This window comes from Tympanuchus pallidicinctus, unplaced genomic scaffold (genome assembly GCF_026119805.1).
Source record: "Tympanuchus pallidicinctus isolate F22 unplaced genomic scaffold, pur_lepc_1.0 scaffold8, whole genome shotgun sequence".
Classification (NCBI taxonomy): Eukaryota; Metazoa; Chordata; class Aves; order Galliformes; family Phasianidae; genus Tympanuchus; species Tympanuchus pallidicinctus.
Genome location: NW_026294802.1, coordinates 38,093,549 through 38,116,048, shown reverse-complemented (window position 1 = coordinate 38,116,048; position 22,500 = coordinate 38,093,549). Strand labels below are relative to the sequence as shown.

General features: G+C 36.5%; 1 protein-coding gene across 13 annotated transcripts in view; it reads right to left on the bottom strand.

Annotated features, from left to right (window-relative positions):
* The window catches only part of FOXP2 (forkhead box P2), a 410,804-nt gene that overhangs the window by 8,531 nt on the left and 379,773 nt on the right, over window positions 1-22,500 (bottom strand). For 12 of the 13 annotated variants that reach the window (XM_052668438.1, XM_052668441.1, XM_052668442.1 and 9 more), the window contains one exon: window positions 22,002-22,165. In XM_052668438.1, coding sequence (XP_052524398.1) covers window positions 22,002-22,165 — 164 coding nt within the window. Of the gene's footprint in view, window positions 1-22,001; window positions 22,166-22,500 lie in introns of those variants that run through there. The other variant, XM_052668453.1, reaches the window with a different exon arrangement.

Genomic DNA, 22,500 nt, shown 5'->3' with positions numbered 1-22,500 from the left:
TAAAAATTCTGACCTTTTTCTTATCAAATTAGTTCAGTTGCTTTAGAGTACTGTCCACACTTTCTTTGTTACATTTCTGTGGTTGAAGTGCAGCCACAGTACAAATAGGCAGGATAACAAAAGTGTCCATTAAAAGTACATCATAGATTAAGATACTGGTTTCTTCTGTGCTGTAATTTTTGAGCAATAAGGATCTTTTTTTTTGTATGGACAGTTCAAAGATTATTTTGATAACGAATTTATGGAAGAATTAATAGCTAAGAAGATGAATTGCGACACAAAAATTTTCATTTATTTAACTATACTCTGATCAAGCTCAACCATAAATCAAGACAAAAATCAAGCACTTCAGTCATCCATAAAATAATAATTAAAATAATAATAATTAAAAAAAATCACTGCCAGCACCTTAGGAGCACAACTTGCTGAAAGGCACTATCATACTTCATCTGGAAGCATACGCACTAGGAAATACTGTTTTTAAACTCTTGAAGCTTGACTCCAGAATTTGTTTTTTGAAATCAAAGGTGGGGCCAGGTTGAAGTATGTTGGTCAGAGATGTAAAGGAACTTACATTTCTAATGTAATGTGTTCTGAGGAAAAAGGAACCTACCAAATACCTATGAAAACCAAAGCCCAGATGCTTGGTTGGTTTGCTTTACCATGAACAAAACACTATTTGAACATCCATCTTATAAATTTCTCAGTATATTCACATCTCAAAAGATTTAAAAAAGTATGATATGTTCCAAGATGTTTATCATACATAATGATCAAAACATTGTGATGGCTACGTTTTATTATGCAACTATTATGAAAATACTAGTATATGTTTTTAAATAGATACCTATATATAAAAACATTTTTATATTCAAAATTCTACTCTACCACTTTGTTATGCAATGAAAGCAGTGTACTAAGGACTAATTCCCATGTGAAGTGCTGAGTATTTAAACAAATTCTGAAGAAATATTTACATATGCAATGTCTTTTCATTAATAACTAGGCAAATTCAAATAAAGCCTAACAACAGGTCACAGGTTACAGATTTCTGACTTCTGATCAAAACTACTACATAATTGGAATTTTTGCTTTAACTAAGGGTAGAATAGTTCCTATATATGGTCCAGTCTTGGGTTCATAGCTAGTCAGTATTTTCATTAATGACATAGAGAATGGAGACCGTGGTTATTAACTCCCCAGATCTCAACAAAATGGAAGGTACTGCAAGCACAGCAGTAAAAATGATGAGATTTCAAGAATGTGGTAACTGGAGGAAATCCAGGTAGCAGTTTAAAAAATATCGTTATATGAAGAAACACTGAAAAAGAGATGTCTTAGGTTGTAGCAAGAGCAGGTCAGATACTGGAGTTAAAAATTAGTACAGAGAGAGAAAGCACTGGTTGTTTGGGGAGCTCTGAAGTCTCCATTCTCGGGGGCCTATATGAACAGGTTAGATACACTCAACAACTGAATTCAGCCCCTGTGAAATCTCTGGTAGGATAAAAGGATGATGAGGTCATCTCTTAGCATTATCACTCTGTCATGTTGAAATGTTCTGATCAAAATAGCTACGTTTTATTAAACAAGTGCTGGCAATTATACCTTCACCTGAGTTCAGTCTCAAGACTATGCAACAAACAAGGGGTCCATAGCAGTAACAAAAATGAACTGTGATGATTCCAATTTTTTTCAAAAACCTTTTAGATAAATATGTAAATGAGCAGAGTCATTTCCACGGTCACCTCCTTAAAAATTGGTGAATTTGTTTTTTCGGAAGAAAATTTTTATATGCGCACCATGCTTTCAAAACTGAACACAAGAGATTTTTCTAGTATAAAAAGTGTTCCGATAAGTTGTAGAGCCTCTGAAAACATGTCCCCCACTCGTAATTCAAAGAACATGGTGTTCTTCTGTCTCTGTGGCTGCCTCAAACATTCTCTCTTCCACATGTCATAAAGGTTTTCAGCATGCATTACAGCTTTTACAAAGAGATTTCTGCTATCCCCTCTGGAAACTGGCAAACTATAACTTTCAGTTCTCACGTTCTCAGAAATATATTCTATCCTTAAGGACACTATCATTTATAGCATTTAACTGGAACAACTGCCAGGTGTCAAAGAGACAGGTAACAGTTGCTGGACAATTATGGAGGCCTTGTCAAGATTGTCTGTAGACTGCCAGGGAAGAACTTCATGGCTTCAAAGTAAAAAGAAAGATAAAAAGACAGGGAGCTGACAGATAGATATCTACTAGGAAGGACTGTATAAAATAACTTCCAAATATTTAGAGACAAAACCAAACTCCTAAAGCCTACAAGATCTTTGCATAATGAAAGAGGATCCCACCTTGGGAAAAGTTTGTACAATGTAACAGCTACAAAAATCCTGCTAAAATCTAGGCAGTGGCAACAAAACAAGTGTTGCATTCAACTTTTAAACATTAAAACGTGTGCTGCTGCTGACAAGAAAACAACCAGATCCTATAACTCAGTACATGACTACTTAATTAAACTGAGCTGAACTGGTGTCAACAAGGAGAAAGGATACTTGATACAATATTCTCAATTATGGATAGCATGTTTTCTACAGAGGTTTCACATCACATCAGTTTGAATGCAAGAGGATACCGAACCGAGCAAAACAGCAATGAGAACAGAAGGCAACAAAATATAAATAATTACAATAAACAAGGTTTATACTACTTGAGTAGCAATCCACATGTTTATCTCAGGCTTTAAATATAAAATACAACTTTCCCTTTGAGAAAAACATACAGTCAAAGAATGCCTTCTACAACAATCAGTCCTGACTTACCACAGAGAATCTGAGCACTTCCCTTCAAACAAAACAGAGATTTAACAATTTTAGTTTCGTTCTATTTCTTCCATCCCATTCTGTGGGCTGAAGAAAAATAATTATTTTATTGCTCATTTGTACACATATAAAAGAAAAAAAGAAAGTATATACAAAGTGCTTATTTTTTAATTCTGAAAGCTGCCAGGGAAGTGAGTGCTACAACCCCATCCCAGTGGAAAAAAATCCACAAGTCTTCCGAACCTTGTTACCCATATTCACCCAACATCTTTAATAGTCTGCCAAAATCATTAAAAGGAAAGTGCTGTGTGAGGTGATGATTGAGAGAGGCTCATTCTCTCAGACACTTAAGTCAATGTAATGACAGGCATTGAAAAGATGTTGCCCTTGGCTTCCTATGGAAGTGGTGGTAAATGTTGAGAGAAAAGTTGCTGAAGTCAAGGTGTCCAGTGTGAGCTTGGAAGACAAGCATATCACCTGTAGCAAACCATCTGAGTTTTGAAGGTATTTCAGTTCCACAGAGAAGTTGGAATAGTCACTTTAAAATCACAAAAGGGCAATTTTTTTGTCATGTTGCAACTGAAAGTATTTTGTATTGGTGCGGTGACTTAAATGCCCAGTAACACAAAGAAGTTTCTTACTTTGGTATCCTACAGCACAAAAAGTCCTTCCCATGCTTCCCATGCTTATTTTTTAAGACTACTATTAACTCACTAGTTTTCTTAGTAACTTCACATATAATTAAGTGTATATAGATTACAAAATTGCTAGAGCTCAGCTAGCTTCTTTTTTTTTTTAATTTAAGAGATGAGGCAGAGCATATGTGGTCACAGAATCACAGAATCGCAGAATTGTAGGGGTTGGAAGGGACCTCCAGAGATCATCGTGTCCAAACCCCCTGCCAAAGCAGGTTCCCTACAGCAGGTCACACAGGTAGGCATCCAGGCAGGTCTTGAACATCTCCAGAGAAGGAAACTCCACCACCTCCCTGGGCAGCCTGTTCCAGTGCTCCGTCACCTCACTGTAAAGAAGTTCTTGCGCACATTTGTGCAGAACTTCCTATGCTGCAGTTTCTGGCCGTTTCCCCTTGTCCTGTCTCCACTCACCACTGAAAACAGTCTGGCCTCGCCATTCTGCCCCCCACACCTTAGATACTTATAGACCTGGATCAGGTCTCCTCTCAGTCTTCTTTTCTCAAGGCTGAACAGACCCAGTTCACTCAGCCTTTCTTCATAGGAGAGATGCTCCAGGCCCTTCACCATCTTCGTGGCACTCCGCTGGACTCTTTCCAAGAGATCCCTGTCTTTTTTGTACTGGGGAGCCCAGAACTGGATGCAGTGCTCCAGATGAGGCCTTACCAGGGCAGAGTAGAGGGGGAGGATCACCTCCCTCGACCTGCTGGCCACGCTCTTTTTAACGCACCCCAGGATGCCATTGGCCCTCTTGGCCACAAGGGCACACTGCTGGCTCATGGCCAACCTGTCATCCACCAGGACACCCAGGTCCCTCTCCGCACAGCTCCCCTCCAGCAGGTCATCCCCCAACCTGTACCGGTGCATGGAATTATTCCTCCCCAGATGCAAGACTCTACACTTGCTTTTGTTAAACCTCATCCGGTTTTTTTCTGCCCAGCTCTCCAGCCTGTCCAGGTCTCGCTGAATGGCAGCACAGCCTTCAGGTGTGTCAGCCAATCCTCCCAACTTCGTATCATCAGCAAACTTGCTGAGGGTGGCCATTATCCCCTCATCAAGGTCATTGATGAAGATGTTGAACAAGACCGGACCCAGCACAGACCCCTGAGGAACACCGCTGCTTACAGGCCTCCAACCGGACTCTGCACCACCAACAACGACCCTCTGTGCTCTGCCCGTCAGCCAGTTCTTAACCCACCTCACTGTCCACTCATCTATCCCACACTTCCTCAGCTTTGTTATAAGGATGTCGTGGGGGACAGTATCAAATGCCTTGCTGAAATCAAGGTAGACTACATCCACTGCTCTCCCCCCATCCACCCAGCCAGAGACAACATCATAGAAGGCTACCAGGTTGGTCAAGCATGACCTCCCCCTTGTGAACCCGTGCTGACTAAATATGTGCTGATAACATACACCGAGTTCCTGTAGGATTTTGTCTGCTTGCTATTTATTAAGATATTTAAAGTTCTAAAAAATGTAAGATTATGTAGTTCTCAAATGTTATAAGCCACTCTGAAATTAAATGATGTATTATTTGACCCATTTTTTCCCACAATTCTGTACACAGACTTTAGGTCATAAAAATTACATCTTTAAAACCAATTGGCTAGGCACAAAATCTTCAAGCTGTAGTATTTCTCCAGTATATTTACTTCCACAATATTGACTATGCTTCAGTATACGAAAGAACAACACAATACATCTTGTGTTTGATTTACACAAAATCTTTTATAGAACTCTAAATTTTCAGTGTAACTTTTTATGGTAAACACTTGCAATTTTTATTTACTACTCACGCTAGCCTCAGTCCTTTCATGCTGTAGGCATCCTAAACTATAAAATGCAATCTTGATTCCGCTACACAAAATGCTCTGTATATACTTTGGTAGAAGAAATTCAAGGATTGGCTGCTACAAAATTCCTCAAACTGTACAAATGTGAAATTTCATGAGTCCATGTAAACTACTGAGGCATGAAGAATATAGTGGCTACGTCTTTCTTTACATTTCTTTGGTTGGGTACATGATGAATACCTTAAATCTTTATTTTTATCTGAAACATTTTGCTTTGCCAAAGGCGTCTGTATTAATATCCTGTTAAATCTATCGAAAAATACAGTTTAAACTTTTCTTTCAGATCTAAACATTTTAAAGCTTTCTTTAGAAAATGTCTTAAACATTTTTTTCACCAAATATTATTTAGTGAAATAACAGTCACTCTATTATAAATGCAGTAACTGTTTTTCCTAGAAGACCTGGAATATTATTTCCTCAGAAAAATCTCAGCTAGCCAGTCCTCACTCCAAGTCTGCAAGACATCCCTATAACAGTTTAAAAAGTAAAGCCCTCCCTTTCAACCCAATTTATCCAATCTGGAATTTTTAATTTTTATGCCTTTACAGGCAAATGGTGACAAATCCTTAAATCCTACAGAATTTTCAATGCATCTACTTCTATTCAATACATTTGTCTCTTTTCAATTTCATGTTATTATAAAAAGCTTATAATTTTTCTTAAGAAGTGAACTGTTTATTGTCATTACTATGTACAGCCATTTTGGGAGATACTAATCCAAATACTGAAAAAGGGAAGAAAGCATATTAGGTGACTAATTAAATACAAGTTCAGCAATGTAACAACTGTCACAGAAACCATTATTGTTTTTACTTAAACATCAGGAATCACTTTCTCTCTGTATGTATCACATAGATTGAAATGCTGAAGAAGCATTATTATTTCTACATAAAATAATGCCTATAGGCTAATCAGTAGTTTCAAGTAAAAAGGTGAGGAAGGTCCTATTAGCATGTCTACTTGTCTAACAGCTGTGGGTGCACAACCTCACTTCACTAAAAAGAGACTGAAGATACAACATTCTGGAAGGCACAGTGTATTCCCAGAAGACTGGAAACGTCATGCTTAGAGAAGCACTGTTTCTCAGAGGAGGTGTTTCTGGATGTCCTTTTCTAAACTGCCCTTTTGCCCCAGGTCCTCCGACAGCCAATTTGAGAAAAAATTGGATGCAGTAATCTTCTCTTCACTCAAATAAGATAATGAGGCACAAAAACCACTTTCGAAATATACTTTTTTCATATCTAACAACTTGTTAATCACTAAGAAATTCAAGTCCACAGTGATGTAGTTGAGAGTTGAACTGACTTGGTATTAAGATGGAAAGGAGAGGCAACAGCCACAGCTGGCAGCACGGCAGGCACTCCTGTGGACTCTTGACAGCAGAGGGAAGTGTGCTGGAATAACTAATTAGGCTTCTAAAGTCTGCCTTCTTTAGCTCATCACTGAAGAGACAGCGTTAAGAGAATTAATGATCTATGGTCATGAGGTATCTCTGGTATGTCAAAGTATAAGAACAAGTAAGAATTAGTTTGGATAAATTTATTATTGCCTTGAAGGCTTGCATGACTAAAGACTTGCTTTCCTACTGATATTAGGCCTTGGTGAAATTTTATCAGATGCTGTAAATGAATCCAGGTGTCTTCACGCTTTCCCTTTAATTACTGAAGATAAAAGTCAGATGAGTACCTCTCGAGGAAAAATAAAAATAATTTTAAAAAATTACAAGCCCCCTCATTAACAACAGCACAAAACTTCTACTGTGCTCTCAACTTTTCTTTTATGACACTGATACTAAAAAGATGTAAACTTTGCTGTTGCTAGCATTTGTAACATCCACCCCTTTGCTGAGCTCCTGAACACTACTAATATCTGTAACATAAAATCCAAAATGAATCACAGAATAATTTAGGCCATCAGAGGCCTAAAGGAGATCTTACGATTAACATCTTGCCAAAGAAGGCACAGCTATACAGTCAGACCTGGTTGTTCAGGGTTTTATGCATTTGGCTCCTGAAAAGACCCAAGAGTGGATACTATACAAAGTCTCTGGCAACTGTCCCACTCACTGACTGACTGGTCTTGTGGGGAAAAGTTCTTTCCATATCCACTCTGTATCTCATTTTAAGTTATGCTCATTGTCTCTCAGTCTACCACCACACTCCACAGAAATGTGCCTGGCCCTATCTTCTTGATAGCCTTTCCATAGACACTCATGGGTAGGTCCTCTTCTCCAGGCTGGTACAGATCAGCTCCCTCAGCATCCCTTCATAGGGCAAGTGCTTCTGCTGCTCGCCATCACGGTGGCATTGTGGCATGGTGGCAAACTCCAGTTTATTAATATCTTCTGTTTGCATTAGGTGACAAAACCAAACACAGTATTCCAGATGCGGTCTAATGAATGCTGAACAAGAGGAGATAATAATTTCCCCCAGTCTCCTGGCTCTCTGCTGCTCATAATACAGCCTGGGAGGCTGCTGATGTTAGTTGAGAGGGCACTCTGCTGGTTCATGCTCAGTTTGCTCTCTTGCAACATCTCCAGGATTTGCTCCCCAGACACACCATACTAGTATTTATCACTAGTGAATCTTCCCTCCCCAGTGCAGGGCTTGCATTTTGTAAAGTTCCTTTTGATCTGGTCCTTCATCCAAGTCCCTCAACTGCTATTCTACCCTTACACAAATCCACTGTTCTCCCAGTTTTGTCATCTGCAAAACTGATTAGAGGGTGGTCCATCCTCCAGAGGATCATTAAAGCTGTTAACAGGATAGGTCTCAGTATATTGTTATATCCCTGGAGAAATCAGAGACCATCATATACTACCTAGGTGTGGCAAGTTGAAGAACAGAGTAAAAGGCAAGAACAATTACCAATTAGAAGTGGAGATTTAGCATGAGCACAGCAAAGTTCCTCTAAGTACTTATGTAACTCAGATACCAGAGGGAAGGACAGCAGGATGATACACACTGTTATCTGCAAATCTGATTAAAGTGACTACATCATGCTATTCTAAAGAGAAGAATAAGCCATAAGTAATAAAGAGTGTCTGAAAAAGAGGTAAAAATGGATTAAGAAGACAGTTTAATACCAAAAATCTCCAAAGAAAAGGCTATTTTACCTGAACCTTTTGGATTTTACTGGAATATAAATAGCAGAGAATATTATAGCAGAGAATATTATAGCAGAGAACATTTCCATCAAGAGGAAAAAAACTACAACTCAACCTTTTGAAAAATCACTTAGGAACTTACTGGCTAACAGGACATTCCAAATTAGTCCTGCCACAACCAAGGAAATATTTTCTTGCTCCTATGTTACAGAAAAAAAGATGTCAGATTTCAACACCAGCAATTTTGCTAATATTCTGCAATACATTTGAAAATTTATATAAAGATTTCAGATCTCAGAGAATTGCTTATTTGGAGAAAAAGATTTTAGTGAACTTAAATTGCAGCTGTAAATGATCACAAGAAGTATCAGATTGACATTAGGAGTGACCGAAGGCAGAAAAAGAAATAAGGGAAAGCCAAAGATATGAAGATTAATGATTTCTTGAATTAAATCCAGATCTCTGAAGGACAACTGGATGCTCCCACCCTCGAAGTGTTCAGGTCCAGGCTGGATGTGGCTTTGAGCAATCTCGTCTGGGAGATGTTCCTGTGTACTGCTTGGAACTAGATGATACTAAAGATCCCTTCCAACACAAATCGTTCTATGATTATATGATCTCATTTGCCCCATCCTTGGTGGTGTTCAAGGCCAGGTTGGGTGGGGCCCTGGGCAGCCTGGTCTAGTATTAAATAGGAAGGTTGGTGGCCCTGCCAGTAGCAGGGGGGTTGGACATCCATGATCCTTGAGGTCCCTTCCAACCTGGGCCATTCTGTGATTCTGTGATTTACAGCAAAAGCAAAATTCCCCTTGACTTGATTAGGAGTAAGATTTCACTTGTGAAATCCACTCACAGCTGCTGTAAGTGAAATATGCAATACATTTGACAGAATGCTTGAGGAGAAGATGGAGTAACCAAAGGAAATACACATACTGAACCACATATTTCTCATCCAGACAAATGATGTGGAATAACAACTGTATATAAGGCCACTAATTTTACTTGCCCTTTGAGGATTCTGTGTGTAATACAACAGTAAACAAGGAGACTTGATTGAGGTATGTTAACTTGTAAACTTCTGTAAGAAACCTCAAACATCTAACCCTTATTAATAGTACAGTTTTGTCAATAATACAACCAGTTGGACAAAGGAAGGTAAAAAGATTATTTCTCAATTGGGATGTAGGCTAATTGAGAATCCTGTAAGATCTCACATTTGATTTACGTTTTCAATATAATTATTAATATCCCCCAAAGAATATATAAACAGAGGTAATAATATACATTAGTAATATCTAAAAGTTAACTTCGATAATGAAAAACTAAGAAAGTTGACAACCTATGCCAGATCAATTTAATGCTGAGAAAACCAAGAGAAAAATACCTCCCCTTAGGTACCTACTTAACTGCTCAAGAAATATAAGAAATATAATTTTTTATGAATTCTTCAGTGACACCTCTGCTTAAGAAGTTCCAAATCAGTATGTTAGACTAACCAGGAGAATAAATTGTGCTGGGGCATTACTTTGACTAGTACATGCAATTGACCACCTTGTAGCTATTATTCACTTATCTCAAAAACAATAACAGCAGAATCCAGGAGGAACAACAAAGGTGACCTATGGCACTGTATACACATTTCCAGAAAGGAACATTAAAGATGGTAGGAGTACTCTGAATTGATTTAATTTAGCTGCCACTAAAGTCAACACAAAAGATCAGTAGCTTGGAAATATACATAACACTGATATGCTAGAAGTATAGAGATAGGTGAAACATGGGGAAAAAAGCAAATACTCACACTTCACCTTTATTCATAATTAAGCTCACTCAATTTAATATGGCATCTTTTATCATAATTTTATCAGTACAGTTATCCCAATACTAATTTCTCCTCATGTTAAAAATGCAAGGGGCTCTCACTAAAGAGAAGTTTTGAAACTTCTCATTCAGACAATACTATTTAATAGGATTAAAATATACAAGCATTTCAGAATTCTGACATGCCACCTGCCATTACCCTATAGGAAAATGTTTTAACAAATATTGACCCTTATACCACAGAAGCAAGCCAGCCATTAATTCACAAAGATTACGAACAAACCTCTCCTTTTTCTTTTCTGTACCAGAGTCTCTTAGAAACTCAGAGACCATTTTGTGCCACTTACAAATAAATTCGTTCCTAAAATGATTGGAGATAGTGCTATGAAGCGTTTCTCCCTGCTAGTTTAGCCCTGACCAAGCACATCAGAATGCAGACTACTAGTTCACTGAAATTAGACGTAACTAAAACTTGCAGTTTCTGTTCTAAGCAAAATTCACACATAGATATTGGCAAACGAGAAGGAAATGAAAAACATGCAAAACAAGTATTTGAAGAAACTCAATCTTATAATAATGAGTCCAATTTGAAAAAAAAGTGCTGGAAATTTAAAAGTAACACATGACTCTCCTCTTTCTTTGTACAAAAAAAAAAAAAAGGACGTTTGTGCTGACAAATTTGTGGAGAATACAGAAAACAACTGCGATTTGTTGATTTGTTGATGCTCACATGACAATTTAATTTCCTCTGAAGGGATAAAAATAAAAATCTAATAATAATCTTTGATTAAAAGCAGTAAAGCAGTTTTAATGGAAATAGAGTTATTAGATTATGAAACTGATAACAAATTGAATACGTCTTCATGGACTTTTTATTTTATTTTTTAACTTGGCAAGAAAATGCCACAGTAATAAATAAGCATATCCTATCTGCACTGATATATTATCAGCTATGAATGTTAATAATACTAACTGCTAATGTAATGACATGAAATCTTTGAACTGTGAAGAAAGAATCTTACTGGAAAACTGATATATTAACAATATATTTTCTTTAAATTTCAAATAAGACACAAAATTCATGTGCTATTAGCTGTTACAAGAGCAGGATTTCTAGGAATCAAGTTCTGATGGCAGAAATGATCTTTATGTATATTTTCTGATTCTGGTGATTGTTACTAAAATTTTCAGGCTTGACATTGGCTTGCTCCCTTATGTTCCTAAAGAAAGGTTGTTTTCTCTTTCAAGAACCGCAAAAAGTAGAAACGTGACTAGAAATTAGCTTAGGATACAGGCCTCTAAAAATTCTTTCAAACACTCAACTACATGTTGCTCAAACTTCAAAAGTCAACATGCTCAACAAAGAAGATGATTAGGAGGAAAGAGCACAGTTTTTTGAAAGCAAAACGACTAAGTACTACAGATTTGAATGCCTAAATATTTCTTGGGTTGCTGAATAACCATCCAGAAGAAGCAAGTCTGAAAAGAATAAAACGTAAGAAGAGGCTACTGATGTGAAACCCTCTGCAATATATAATTGCTGTGAAATTTTAAAAGTTGCATTCTTTCCACAGAAACTTACTAGCAACAACTAGATATCCAAATGTTACACAGTGAACAGAGCAAGAAAATGTCTGTGCAACATCTGGAAAGTTATTCAGTGATCCAGGAAAATCTGACAATTTGGACTGCACTGTAAGTGTTTTTATATATCAAAATATACGTACAGGCTAGATAAACTTTTTTTCTATTTCTTTATATGTAAAATACATTAACACTATATTAATACATTAACAAATATTGAAAAGCATTGAGCTTATTGTATGCGACAACAAAGCTGAATGTAATACCCTTTTTACTAACATTTCCATCACACTTTTATGAGTTTTGATAAGCTAATCACCAACCTTTCTCCACAGCGCCACCTGAAAATTTTATTGTGATGCAGCAGCAAGGGATTAAATAGTATTACACTTACATCTAGGCCTGTAACATTCATTTTGTATTCATTGAAAATGATGCTTGATGAGAGGTATGCTTGATGAGTACTGTTTCAAAACTTTCAGTAGGATATAACCAAAATGATTCCTTTTCATATGATAAGTTTCTTGAGCAGCGTTTATTTTTTTCAGTGCTTAAGAGCTAGGGCTTGAACTGCCTTCTAGGACAAGTCTGGAGAATGGCCAGCTCTTCAGTTTGTCTTCTACCAAATAACCAATGGCAGCATTTCACAAACGGACCTACACATCACACTCAGCAGGGGCAAATGGATCGAACTCAACTGTGTAGGACTGTCTGCATTGTCCTATCTGACATTTCTGATGTTGCTTAAATCCTATGCTCACTACATATTTTTCTTTAAGGTCAAGGTTCATTCAATCTTGAAAGTAAGAATGCTTAAAGATACTTAGCTCTGACAGCTGTTCCACATTACAAAGTAAATGGACTCGGACAATTTCAGACAGTCTGTCATAAGAAATGGCATACATGAAAAAAAACTTCATTTTTTTCAGATTTATCATAAGAATAAAAAAAGGAAACAGAGTTGGAAGGGATCTCAAGAGGTAATAGTCTCTTCTTCCCTTCCGCCTACCCTAAAATAGGATGATTTATACCTACACCACTTCTGAGAGATGCTCCTCTGATTTTGTCCTCGAAGCCTACATTATCAGTGGTTCCCTAGTCTCTCTGTACTGGTTATACCTATCAGCACTTATTAATCTTGTAGTCAAAGAGGTGTTTTTTTTTTTTTCTATTTTTTTTTTTTCACTGGTGCCTAGTCTACCTCTCTCTTATAGAAATGTTAATCAGTTATTTTTCCTCCCAGTCCCAGCAGACAAGGCTATTCCCATCTTCTTTGCAAAAGCTTTTTGAAGACTTATTTCCCCACTCAGTTTTTCTCTTCTCAGGTATCAAAGCTAATAGTTTTGGTCCCTCCTTAGCGTTCAGCAAAAATCAATCTCTTTACTATATTAGCACAGTCAACAAGTGGAGAGGACATTTTACAGCTAGAAGATGGTAGAGGTTCCCACTGATCTCATTACCTCTTGAAGAAAAAAGCTAGGCTCAGCATACAATTAGGTGATGTGTCCAAGAAATCAAGAGCCTGATGCCTCATTTGCCACTATAGCTCTTTTGTGAGGCATTTGACATGGTTCTAACCTGGAAGCCTACCTATATTCTTTGAGTCTTATGTGGATCAGGATACACAGACTGGTTACCCTGACTGTTAGCCACGAGTTTTCATGAGTTTTCTTTGATCGCTCTTGTTTCTCTCTCTCTCTCTCTCTCTCTCTCTCTCTCTCTCTTTTTTTTTAATATATATTTAATATCTATCTATCTATCTATCTATCTATCTATCTATCTATCTATCTATCTGCCATACCATTTGGGAAGTTTGTTGTCCACAGTGTTCTTCCCTTGAGGTCTTACCATTAGAACTGGTTAAAGATTATGTTTACATACAACATTTCTCTTAACATGCTTTCACAAGCGCATACCTTTATCAGTACATATTCATTTGTGCATTAGATACTAGAGACTTTACTTATGAATGATTGCCTTTACCATCATCACCATCTCATACTTACACTCATGACTGCTTTTGCATCATGCATCCCATTTTTACGCAATTACGAATTTAATGTTTGGATGTGAAGAGAAACACACTTGAAGAATATCTTATATCCACATGTTCTCAGCAAGAAGAAACAAATACATTATGGCTGTAGACTGAGCTAACTAGGAGATATTTGAGATATCCTGCCTCTTAGCATCATACTTTGGCCTGCACTTAATGCAGACTCCTGCTTCACAGTGGAATCTGCTGGAACATTCTCCACTTAATGAACTCATATACAGTGCAATATCTTGTTCATCGCTACATCTGTAGATATCTACAAAATAAAATTATATACATTTTTGATTGCAATTCCAGAAATACCAGATGGGTACAAAAGCATAACCATTTCTTTCATTATTACATAAATAAATAAGCCCACACAGTCTCATCTCAAGATAATTTCACACTTACCAGTCATAGTTTCACTATAAGCATGTGAAACCATAAGGTCAGTCTAACGCCAACTGGCACTGTGTCGAACACTTCTCAAAACAAAGCTAGATGCAATTCCAAACAAGGACAGTGGCATAACAGCAATATAACATACAGCTTCTATTCAAACTACATCTGAAGATATTTTTCAAAATTAAACAATTCTATTACTAGCTAAAAAGTCAGTATGTTTTTTTTTCCCATAATGATGTAAGAAAATATTGTAATGTTTCACTGTAAATAACTATGCCTGGAATACTTTAAACAAGTCTGTTACTATCTGTGCATGAAAACAGAACCAGTTTTACAGAACAGCCACTAGTAGAATGAGGAAAATGGACAGCCTACCATGTCAGAATGCATTGCCTACCAAAACAAAGACTCGAAGTTCACAGCGTGCTTGCTCTAACACATTTTAACAATAAACAGGAAGAGTGAGATGACTTCATGAGCTAGATCATGCATCAGTTAAACTAAATCCAAATATATTTAGTCTGCAAATGCAAATATGGCTTACAGTCATCAAAGGAATGAAGTTCTGCAATGGCTTTCAAATTTGAGATGAAGTACGAGAGAAATTGTGTACACATGGCTGTATACAACATGAGTCTTATTTCCTGTGTTCTTAGAACAAAAGATAAAAAGCTCAGAGGACATTTTTCATCTCTGTGTGATGTCTGATAATGCCAAATTTGCAAGGAATGAAGAAAAGATGGGAAACAGGGAGGGAACAAAAAAAAGTCTATTTGCCGAAAGATCCTAAGAGTACTACTCTCACAACATAATACTGTATCAAAGATACACTTCTCCTTATCCAACTCAACCGTAAGCTTATGGATGTCTTTGAAAAAGGTTAATGAGAGGTTCTGCAACGTCATTATACTGCCATTAATGGGTACAGTGAAAAAAATAAACTTAGTCTTGGTGAAAGATGAAGACCACTGAATTTGTTCAGCCTAATTTAAGAAAGACTTTAAAGTTAGAGAACACAGTTAAAAACCTGAGGAATAGTACAACTATAAGCCTAACAGAGGCTACATAGGGGTCCACACTACATAAATGTATTTCCAGCACTTTTTAAATCACAGCCTACTGTTGGATAGCAAAATCATATTTTGCCAACTGCAGTTTGCCAGAATATTGTGAAGTCTGCCTTTGTATATGGACTTCACTAGGTATAATCAGGCCTTACACCATTTTGAGATTTGCTTACTTCAATTGGTTCTACATAGGATTTCGCACGGAGATGAAGATTTTCCATAAACTCCTTATAAAAAACAATCAAACAAAAAAACTGTATATAAATTTTTAGTCCTAACATTTGTGTTAACAGTTTTCTACAAATGCTAAAGACTAAATAATAGTCAAATAATAACTATTATCCAGCGTAACATTCTTGATTTTTCAGTGAATCTTTGCTTGACTTTATGGATCAATATTTAAACCTCTGCTGAACTGATATAAACATTACCAACTGGATACAACTGTATGTTTCTATTTGTCTGTTTACATGATATTTAAATGCAAAGACAGTTTGGACACGTCTGAAAAAACTACCTAGAAAGTCCAAGAAAACTTTGGCTTATAATGTTAGTTATTCTAAATCCAAATGCAACAATAGAAAATGGATAAAATTAAAAACTAAACAGTATATTTGTAAAATGGCATGTAAATGGCACTACCATCTCAGCTTTTACATTGTACAAAGGCAGGAATCTCTTATGAACTAAATTCAAGATTGTCACACAACCACATCAGTGAGAAACTTCATGGCCAACTGTACATTTTTAACAGCTGCAGCAGTGTTTAAGGTACTGCCTTTTCTTATGCACATTCGTTATGTAAAAAGCATAAATACGTTGCCCATCCATATGCCAAGAATTCATGACAGCAGTGCCACAGTTTTCAGCAGTGACAGCTTCCAAAGAGTCTGTGAAACCCCACCGGAGCCTACCAACTTCTACAAGACATGCTATAGGGATCTGACACTTTTCAGTTGAAGGCACTGTATCTCTGGAGTGATCTTTTTGTCACGAGCATTGGGAATGAACTGTGAAAGTGCAACAATTGAGGTTGGAATAATGTAAAGAAGAAATAGTGACTACTGATCCAAAGTAAGACATGTAACATTTAAGAAGCTAAGGAGGAAATGATAAATTACTGGAACATTGGTACTGAAATGTACGAAAACTGATGAGCTGAAACAAAATGTAAAGCAAAAAGGGATTGAAAAGTAATGTAAAATTAAAAAAAAAAGCAGAAAATAAATATTTAGGAAACATTCAAGTGAAAACCTATGTCCATAGGAATAGCAAAAAATACTGTGAATCTGAACACCACTGTTTATATTTCCAGTAGCACCTACGCGTGATTGGCTCTGTATGAATTACTGGGAGGCACAGTCACAAGTAAAGAGTTCAGTATGTATGATCCATAAAATCAGTAAATATCAAACAAAAACAAAAAGCCAACAAAACAGTAATAAAACAAGATAATAATGTGCTGTTTTGCTGCTCTAGCCTGTCACTTTGGGTTGCTTTCTAGCACTAAGGCAAAATTATTCTCACAATGGAGCCTCTTTCAATGGGAAGATGCTCAGACAAAAGCTGTAACCTTTAAGATCCAATGCTTCTTAGCTTTTGCACTTTCCACATAAGAATAAAAATCAATCGCTGTCAAAGTCTTTTTGTCTATCACCTTTATTTCTTAAGATTTATGAATAAAAATGTCTGAAATTAAATTAAGCAGGTATTAAAATATCACGTGGTCAGGTGAAATATTTTTGATGAACAAAGATACCTGGAAATGCTGCAATTGCTACTACATTCATTGGTTCAATAACATGCTTCTCACTTAAAAATGCTTATTATACCCCTTTTAATTGATGTGTTTTGAGAGTTTATTTTCTTGACTTAGGTAAGAAGTGTAAGTCTTGCACAATGAACAAGAGAGTTGGATCATAGCAGTCTCCTAGAACAGAACAAGCCTCCAAGGTAAATGCAAAGAAATCATGAAATGGGATAATGTGATGAAAACCAAAAAAAAAAAAAAAGGAAAAGGAAAGACAGGGGACTGGAACATTATGAAGTTAAAGAAACAAGGGAATGAAAGGGATTAAAACTGGAATGATAGGTAACCTACTGTAAGTGGTGTGAAAGCTTAACAGTGGGGGACTGGAATAATCAGATATGGGAACGACCTGACAATGGAATGCTTTCAAACTGAAGCACCTCAAAAGTGAATGATCTTACAGCAGAATAATCATATTTGCCTCTGGGAATAAAATTTAAAGATAAAAAAGTTTGAAGAAAAAAAAAGAAAGTTTGATGATTATGCAGATAGAACAGCAAAGAGAAACGATCTAGTAAGGGCAGGAGTGGGAAAGGTAAAGGAGAAGAGTTGGGAATGACCACAAAATACAAAGAAAAAGGTAACTGAAACCACAGATGGCTGGAACTCATCACTTCATACACAGAACTGGGGATCATAGAATCACGGAATCCTTAGAGTTAAAAGGGACCTTTAAAAGTCATCTAGTCCAACTCTGAAATGAATGGGGACATGCACAGGTAAATCAGGTTGCCCAGGGCCTTGACCCAGCCTTGCCTTGAAAGTCTCTAGGGACAGGGCATCAACTACATCTCTGGACAACCTGCTCCAATGCCTCACCACCATCACCGTAAAAGGCTTTTTCCTTATATACAACCTATATCTACTCTTTGTAAGCTTGAGCAGCCATAGATCCTGCTAAAGACTCTGTTCCCTTCTTTCCTGTAGCTCCCTTTTAGACACTGCAAGACCACTATCAGGCTACCTCACAGCCCTCTCTTCTCCAGGCTGAGCCCCAGTCATCTTGCACTTGTAGGAGAAGTGTTCCATCCCTTGGATCATTTTTGTGGTCCTCCTCTGGATGCGCTCCAACACAACACTGGATAAGTTCATTTTCTAATTCATCTCAGATTGACTCTTACTCTTGTTCATTTGGACAATAATTCTCATTTCTCACAACCTGACACAATGTTTTCTAAAAACAGCTTTAAAGACGATGGGACATTTGGCTTCAAAACAATTCCAGTCCTACAGATTTCAGTAAATGAATATAGAGTCTCATGCAAGGTGAGTTTATATGAACTTCCATTGTAAGAAGTAACTCTTCTAGGACTTATCTTTGCTTTTCACTGTACATTTTAAGTACATTAAGAAAATAAAATCAACCATCTCTACAATTCTGGAATTTGCTGTTAAAATAAGATATTATTTTTGCAATTCAGTTGAGAATAAGAGGTCAGTTGCACTGTCATCAGTCTACACCCTTATACAGCGTGGAAACAGGCCTCTACCACAGAACCTCATCGGTAGGATATTTTTCTTCCTTAACTCCTTTGCTAACTCCTCCCACACCTTACTGAATGAGCTACAGTGAGTTTTAACAGAGCGATATAATTATATGACAATAACATAATTGTTCTCTACCTTGAGGCCACATTTTCTCAGTGTAAAATTTTCCAAGTTTTCTAACGACTAATTTCTTTTTTTTTCCTTTGCAGTTCCCATTTTTTATTTATTTATTTTTTTTAAATTGTTTTTAATTGTGAAGTGTAGTGAAAAGAAATTGCACCTGTATGCACTTGCCAAAATATGAATGTGTGGACTGGAGATACTCTAGATGCTCTTTTAGTACTCTGCCACCCTGATCCATGCTCCAAAAATGAAGCAAAAAATGGCATTAAGTATTGATTTTAACAAAAATTGTTCAAAATTGATTGCTGACAGCTAGTATTAGAGAAAACTGGAATTTTGAACAGTCTGTGTTCACAGTAAGTAACATACTTCCTCAGTGAAGAAGGGAATACTTGATGTCCACCTAACATTGAGCTGTCAGGAATTAGATTTGAAGATTAATCAAAGACAAAACTTGTATTTTTAATGCAACACAGAAATTAAATCTAGAATTTGAGATTCTATTCTTTGAGACCAGTGGTATGCTGCAAACTGTACCACGGAATTATAAACTTTCATCAGACTGGAAATGCAAACTGCGAGTCATGCAGCAGAAAATTTCAGATGCTGTATGTAATTACTAACTCACAAGATATTCTAATTACCAAGCCATAGTTACAATGATCACCTAAAACTTAGATCTACTCAGTATTTTTAACTGTTCAAAAATGGAACATATTATATATAACTACCCAAGGCAAAAACTGGAAAGCTTTTCAAGTATCACTGCCCTAAATACACTGACTGGGATTCACTACCCTCAATCATTCAGATGTTAAACATTTAGCTGAGTTTGTATTCCTACTGTCTTTCTCTGCCAATGATCAGGAACTATCTTCTAAGAAAGAAGATTCACTCACCTTTATTAAGACATCCACCCACAGATGGAAAGATGATTGCTATAACTACTCTCACTAAGCTGTTTTTGCAAACCAGATGAAGAACCAGGTACAAATTCAAAGATTGGAAGAATTTCCCCACCTACAGCAAGTAGCTATGGGATTACAGCAACAGAAATGAATTTCTTTGATAGTGTTGTCATGTTTGCAGCATGCAAATACTGTCTATTGCACACGCACGTGCAATCTTTATTATTAAAAAAAATACATCCTACAAAAATAATAATATAAATGTACCACGATAAGTAAGTTCCATTGCCACATATTTATGTGGTATCAGTGTATTCAGTACAGTGAATTCTAAGGAGGATAGCTTCCTTCTCCAGTGGTACCTTGGTACATTTGCATTCTCTTCCTTCAATCTATCAAGAACTAAGCAACATGTAGACATAATTTTTGAAAGAGTCATTACAGCAAGTCCTGAAATTGCCAGTTTTGACAAATGACATATCACAGAAATGAGAGAGGAAAGCAAAAGCTTGAGTTGGGGTGTAACTCAAGTTATTTGCTTTTTTCATAGGCAAGAATTGCTACAATATGCAGTATTTTAGCTATAAACACAGCTATAAATGCAGCCATATCTACATAATCATATGCATAGATATCTCAGTTTATCCAGAGGAATGCCAGACAGAACACATGATATGTAAACATCTCTGCCAAACACTTACAAAACAACTTTAATAGCAAGTGTCATTCTTCTCTGTAAAATAGCTGTTTTTAACACACATGATCTAACTCTTGTTTGCTCTTTAAAGTTTTATTGTCTTGGCATTTTATACAGGAAGAGAGCATTAGCATACTCAGGAGAACTGCTAAAAGTAAAAGGCCTCAAGCTACCCACTGCATGGTTGATAGCATAAAGCATGGGATATAAAAACTTTTGTCTGATTGCTCACTTTACTTGTTTTAGAGTAGTGTTACTCTCAAGAGCATATATTCATGTTCTTTCTACTTCAAGTTTTATTACTTCTTTTGGATTATTTAATACATCTAAAGACACTTCCAAAAGACAAATTTTTCCATTTTGAAAAAGCAATGGTTTGGAACCTGATAAAATACATTAATGTTCACAGTGTATTATTTTCAAAAGCCAATAGAATAAATGCGCAATAGAACAATTAAATGCTTGACAATAAACACCTCTATATGATCACAGATATATTAACATGCCAAACAAAAGAAGAAAAGCTCAGCAATATGCTTCCCTTAAAAAAGGTCAGATCAAAATGGTTTCTCCACGCATCAGAGAGTGAGTAAAAGGAGAGTTTGGTCTCAATTACTGTTACTTCTAAATATCCCATTCCAGAAATTAAAATCAACATTAAAAATGGGTGAGAGAAAACGGAATGAAAAAAGGCAAATCAGATCAGCTTCTTTAAGAACAGACCATAACTGTATGCATGCATTAAAAATCATCCTACATGAAGCTTGAACCTAAGTCTACTTACATATCACACTGCTAATTATTATATAAATAACCTGGGAAACAATACCTCCAAGATACATGTTTTACTATTTAGTAAACAAGAAACTGCCACGTTTGACACCACTGATTAAGGCCAGGCATTTCTAAAGCTTCAGACACATTTCTGAAATCCACAATACATCAATTTTTAATACTTCCACTCTCTCAGCTCCATTAAAAAGATGGTAGGGGAAAGATTTTAGAGTAATTAATGATATAGTTAGCTGCTAAATATTAATAGGAATCGTAGTCTTGCATAAAATATAACATATAAACCTTGCCAATACAGACGCACCAGTAATTAAACTTGAATATGTAATTACACTGATTTATAAGACAGACAAAAAGTTACACTTTACTGGCTTCTATGTAAACTGTGGGCAACAGTTAAACTTTGCATTTTACGGTTTATGTAAATGGGCAATATCTCCACTACAGTTCATAAATGGTTTAGAGACTCACAGTTAAAAATTACAACTGATGCCGACATGCACGTTCCGACTGTACTTTAAAAACCAAGCTGCAAAAACGACAACAGAGCCCAGCTTTCCACCACATACAGTGCTTGCAAGCAAGTTGAAGAGGTTTGAAAAACAAACAGAAAAGCTTAAAACCCATCTTACTACAGAGCAAATGAAGAAGTATCAACTTAAATGCTTTAATATAAATGTTTAGTTTCAAACATTCAGTTCCAGATGTTTCACTTACCCTCATTTCAAAGCACTTTTAAATATTATTGGGTCTTAGACTAAGGCATTCTTTTCTTGGAAGAACACTAACCACACTTACATGTGAGGCTGAGGAGAGCAGCCCGGGCTGCTGTTTCCATTACTGTCAATGTGATCCAGCGAACCATTGAGATCTTCATGGACTGCCTGAAGTAAGCCACTGGATGCGTTATTTATCAATCCTGGGTTACTAAGCAATGGTAAACTACTCTCTGCCAGTGCAGCCTAGCAAAATGAAGAATAAAAATAAAATTCTCAGTTCTCAGACGTAGAAACCACCTTTAAATGTTCACTCATTTACAAATGTACACACACAAAGCAGCTCATTTTTGGTAGCTGTAGAGGAGGTCAGGAGGATTTTGTGCATTTTCCAGCTATTTTTATATTCAGATTATAACAGAATCTCCATTTCTGGTTTACTATTTCTCTTACACAGGTTTCATTATTTTCCATTATTAACTATGCTCTGAAATTCATAGCACTTTTCTAGTTTTACATCATTATCTGACTTTGAATTACGCTTAACCCCTATGCCCTTCCACACAATGTATGGTTCCTTT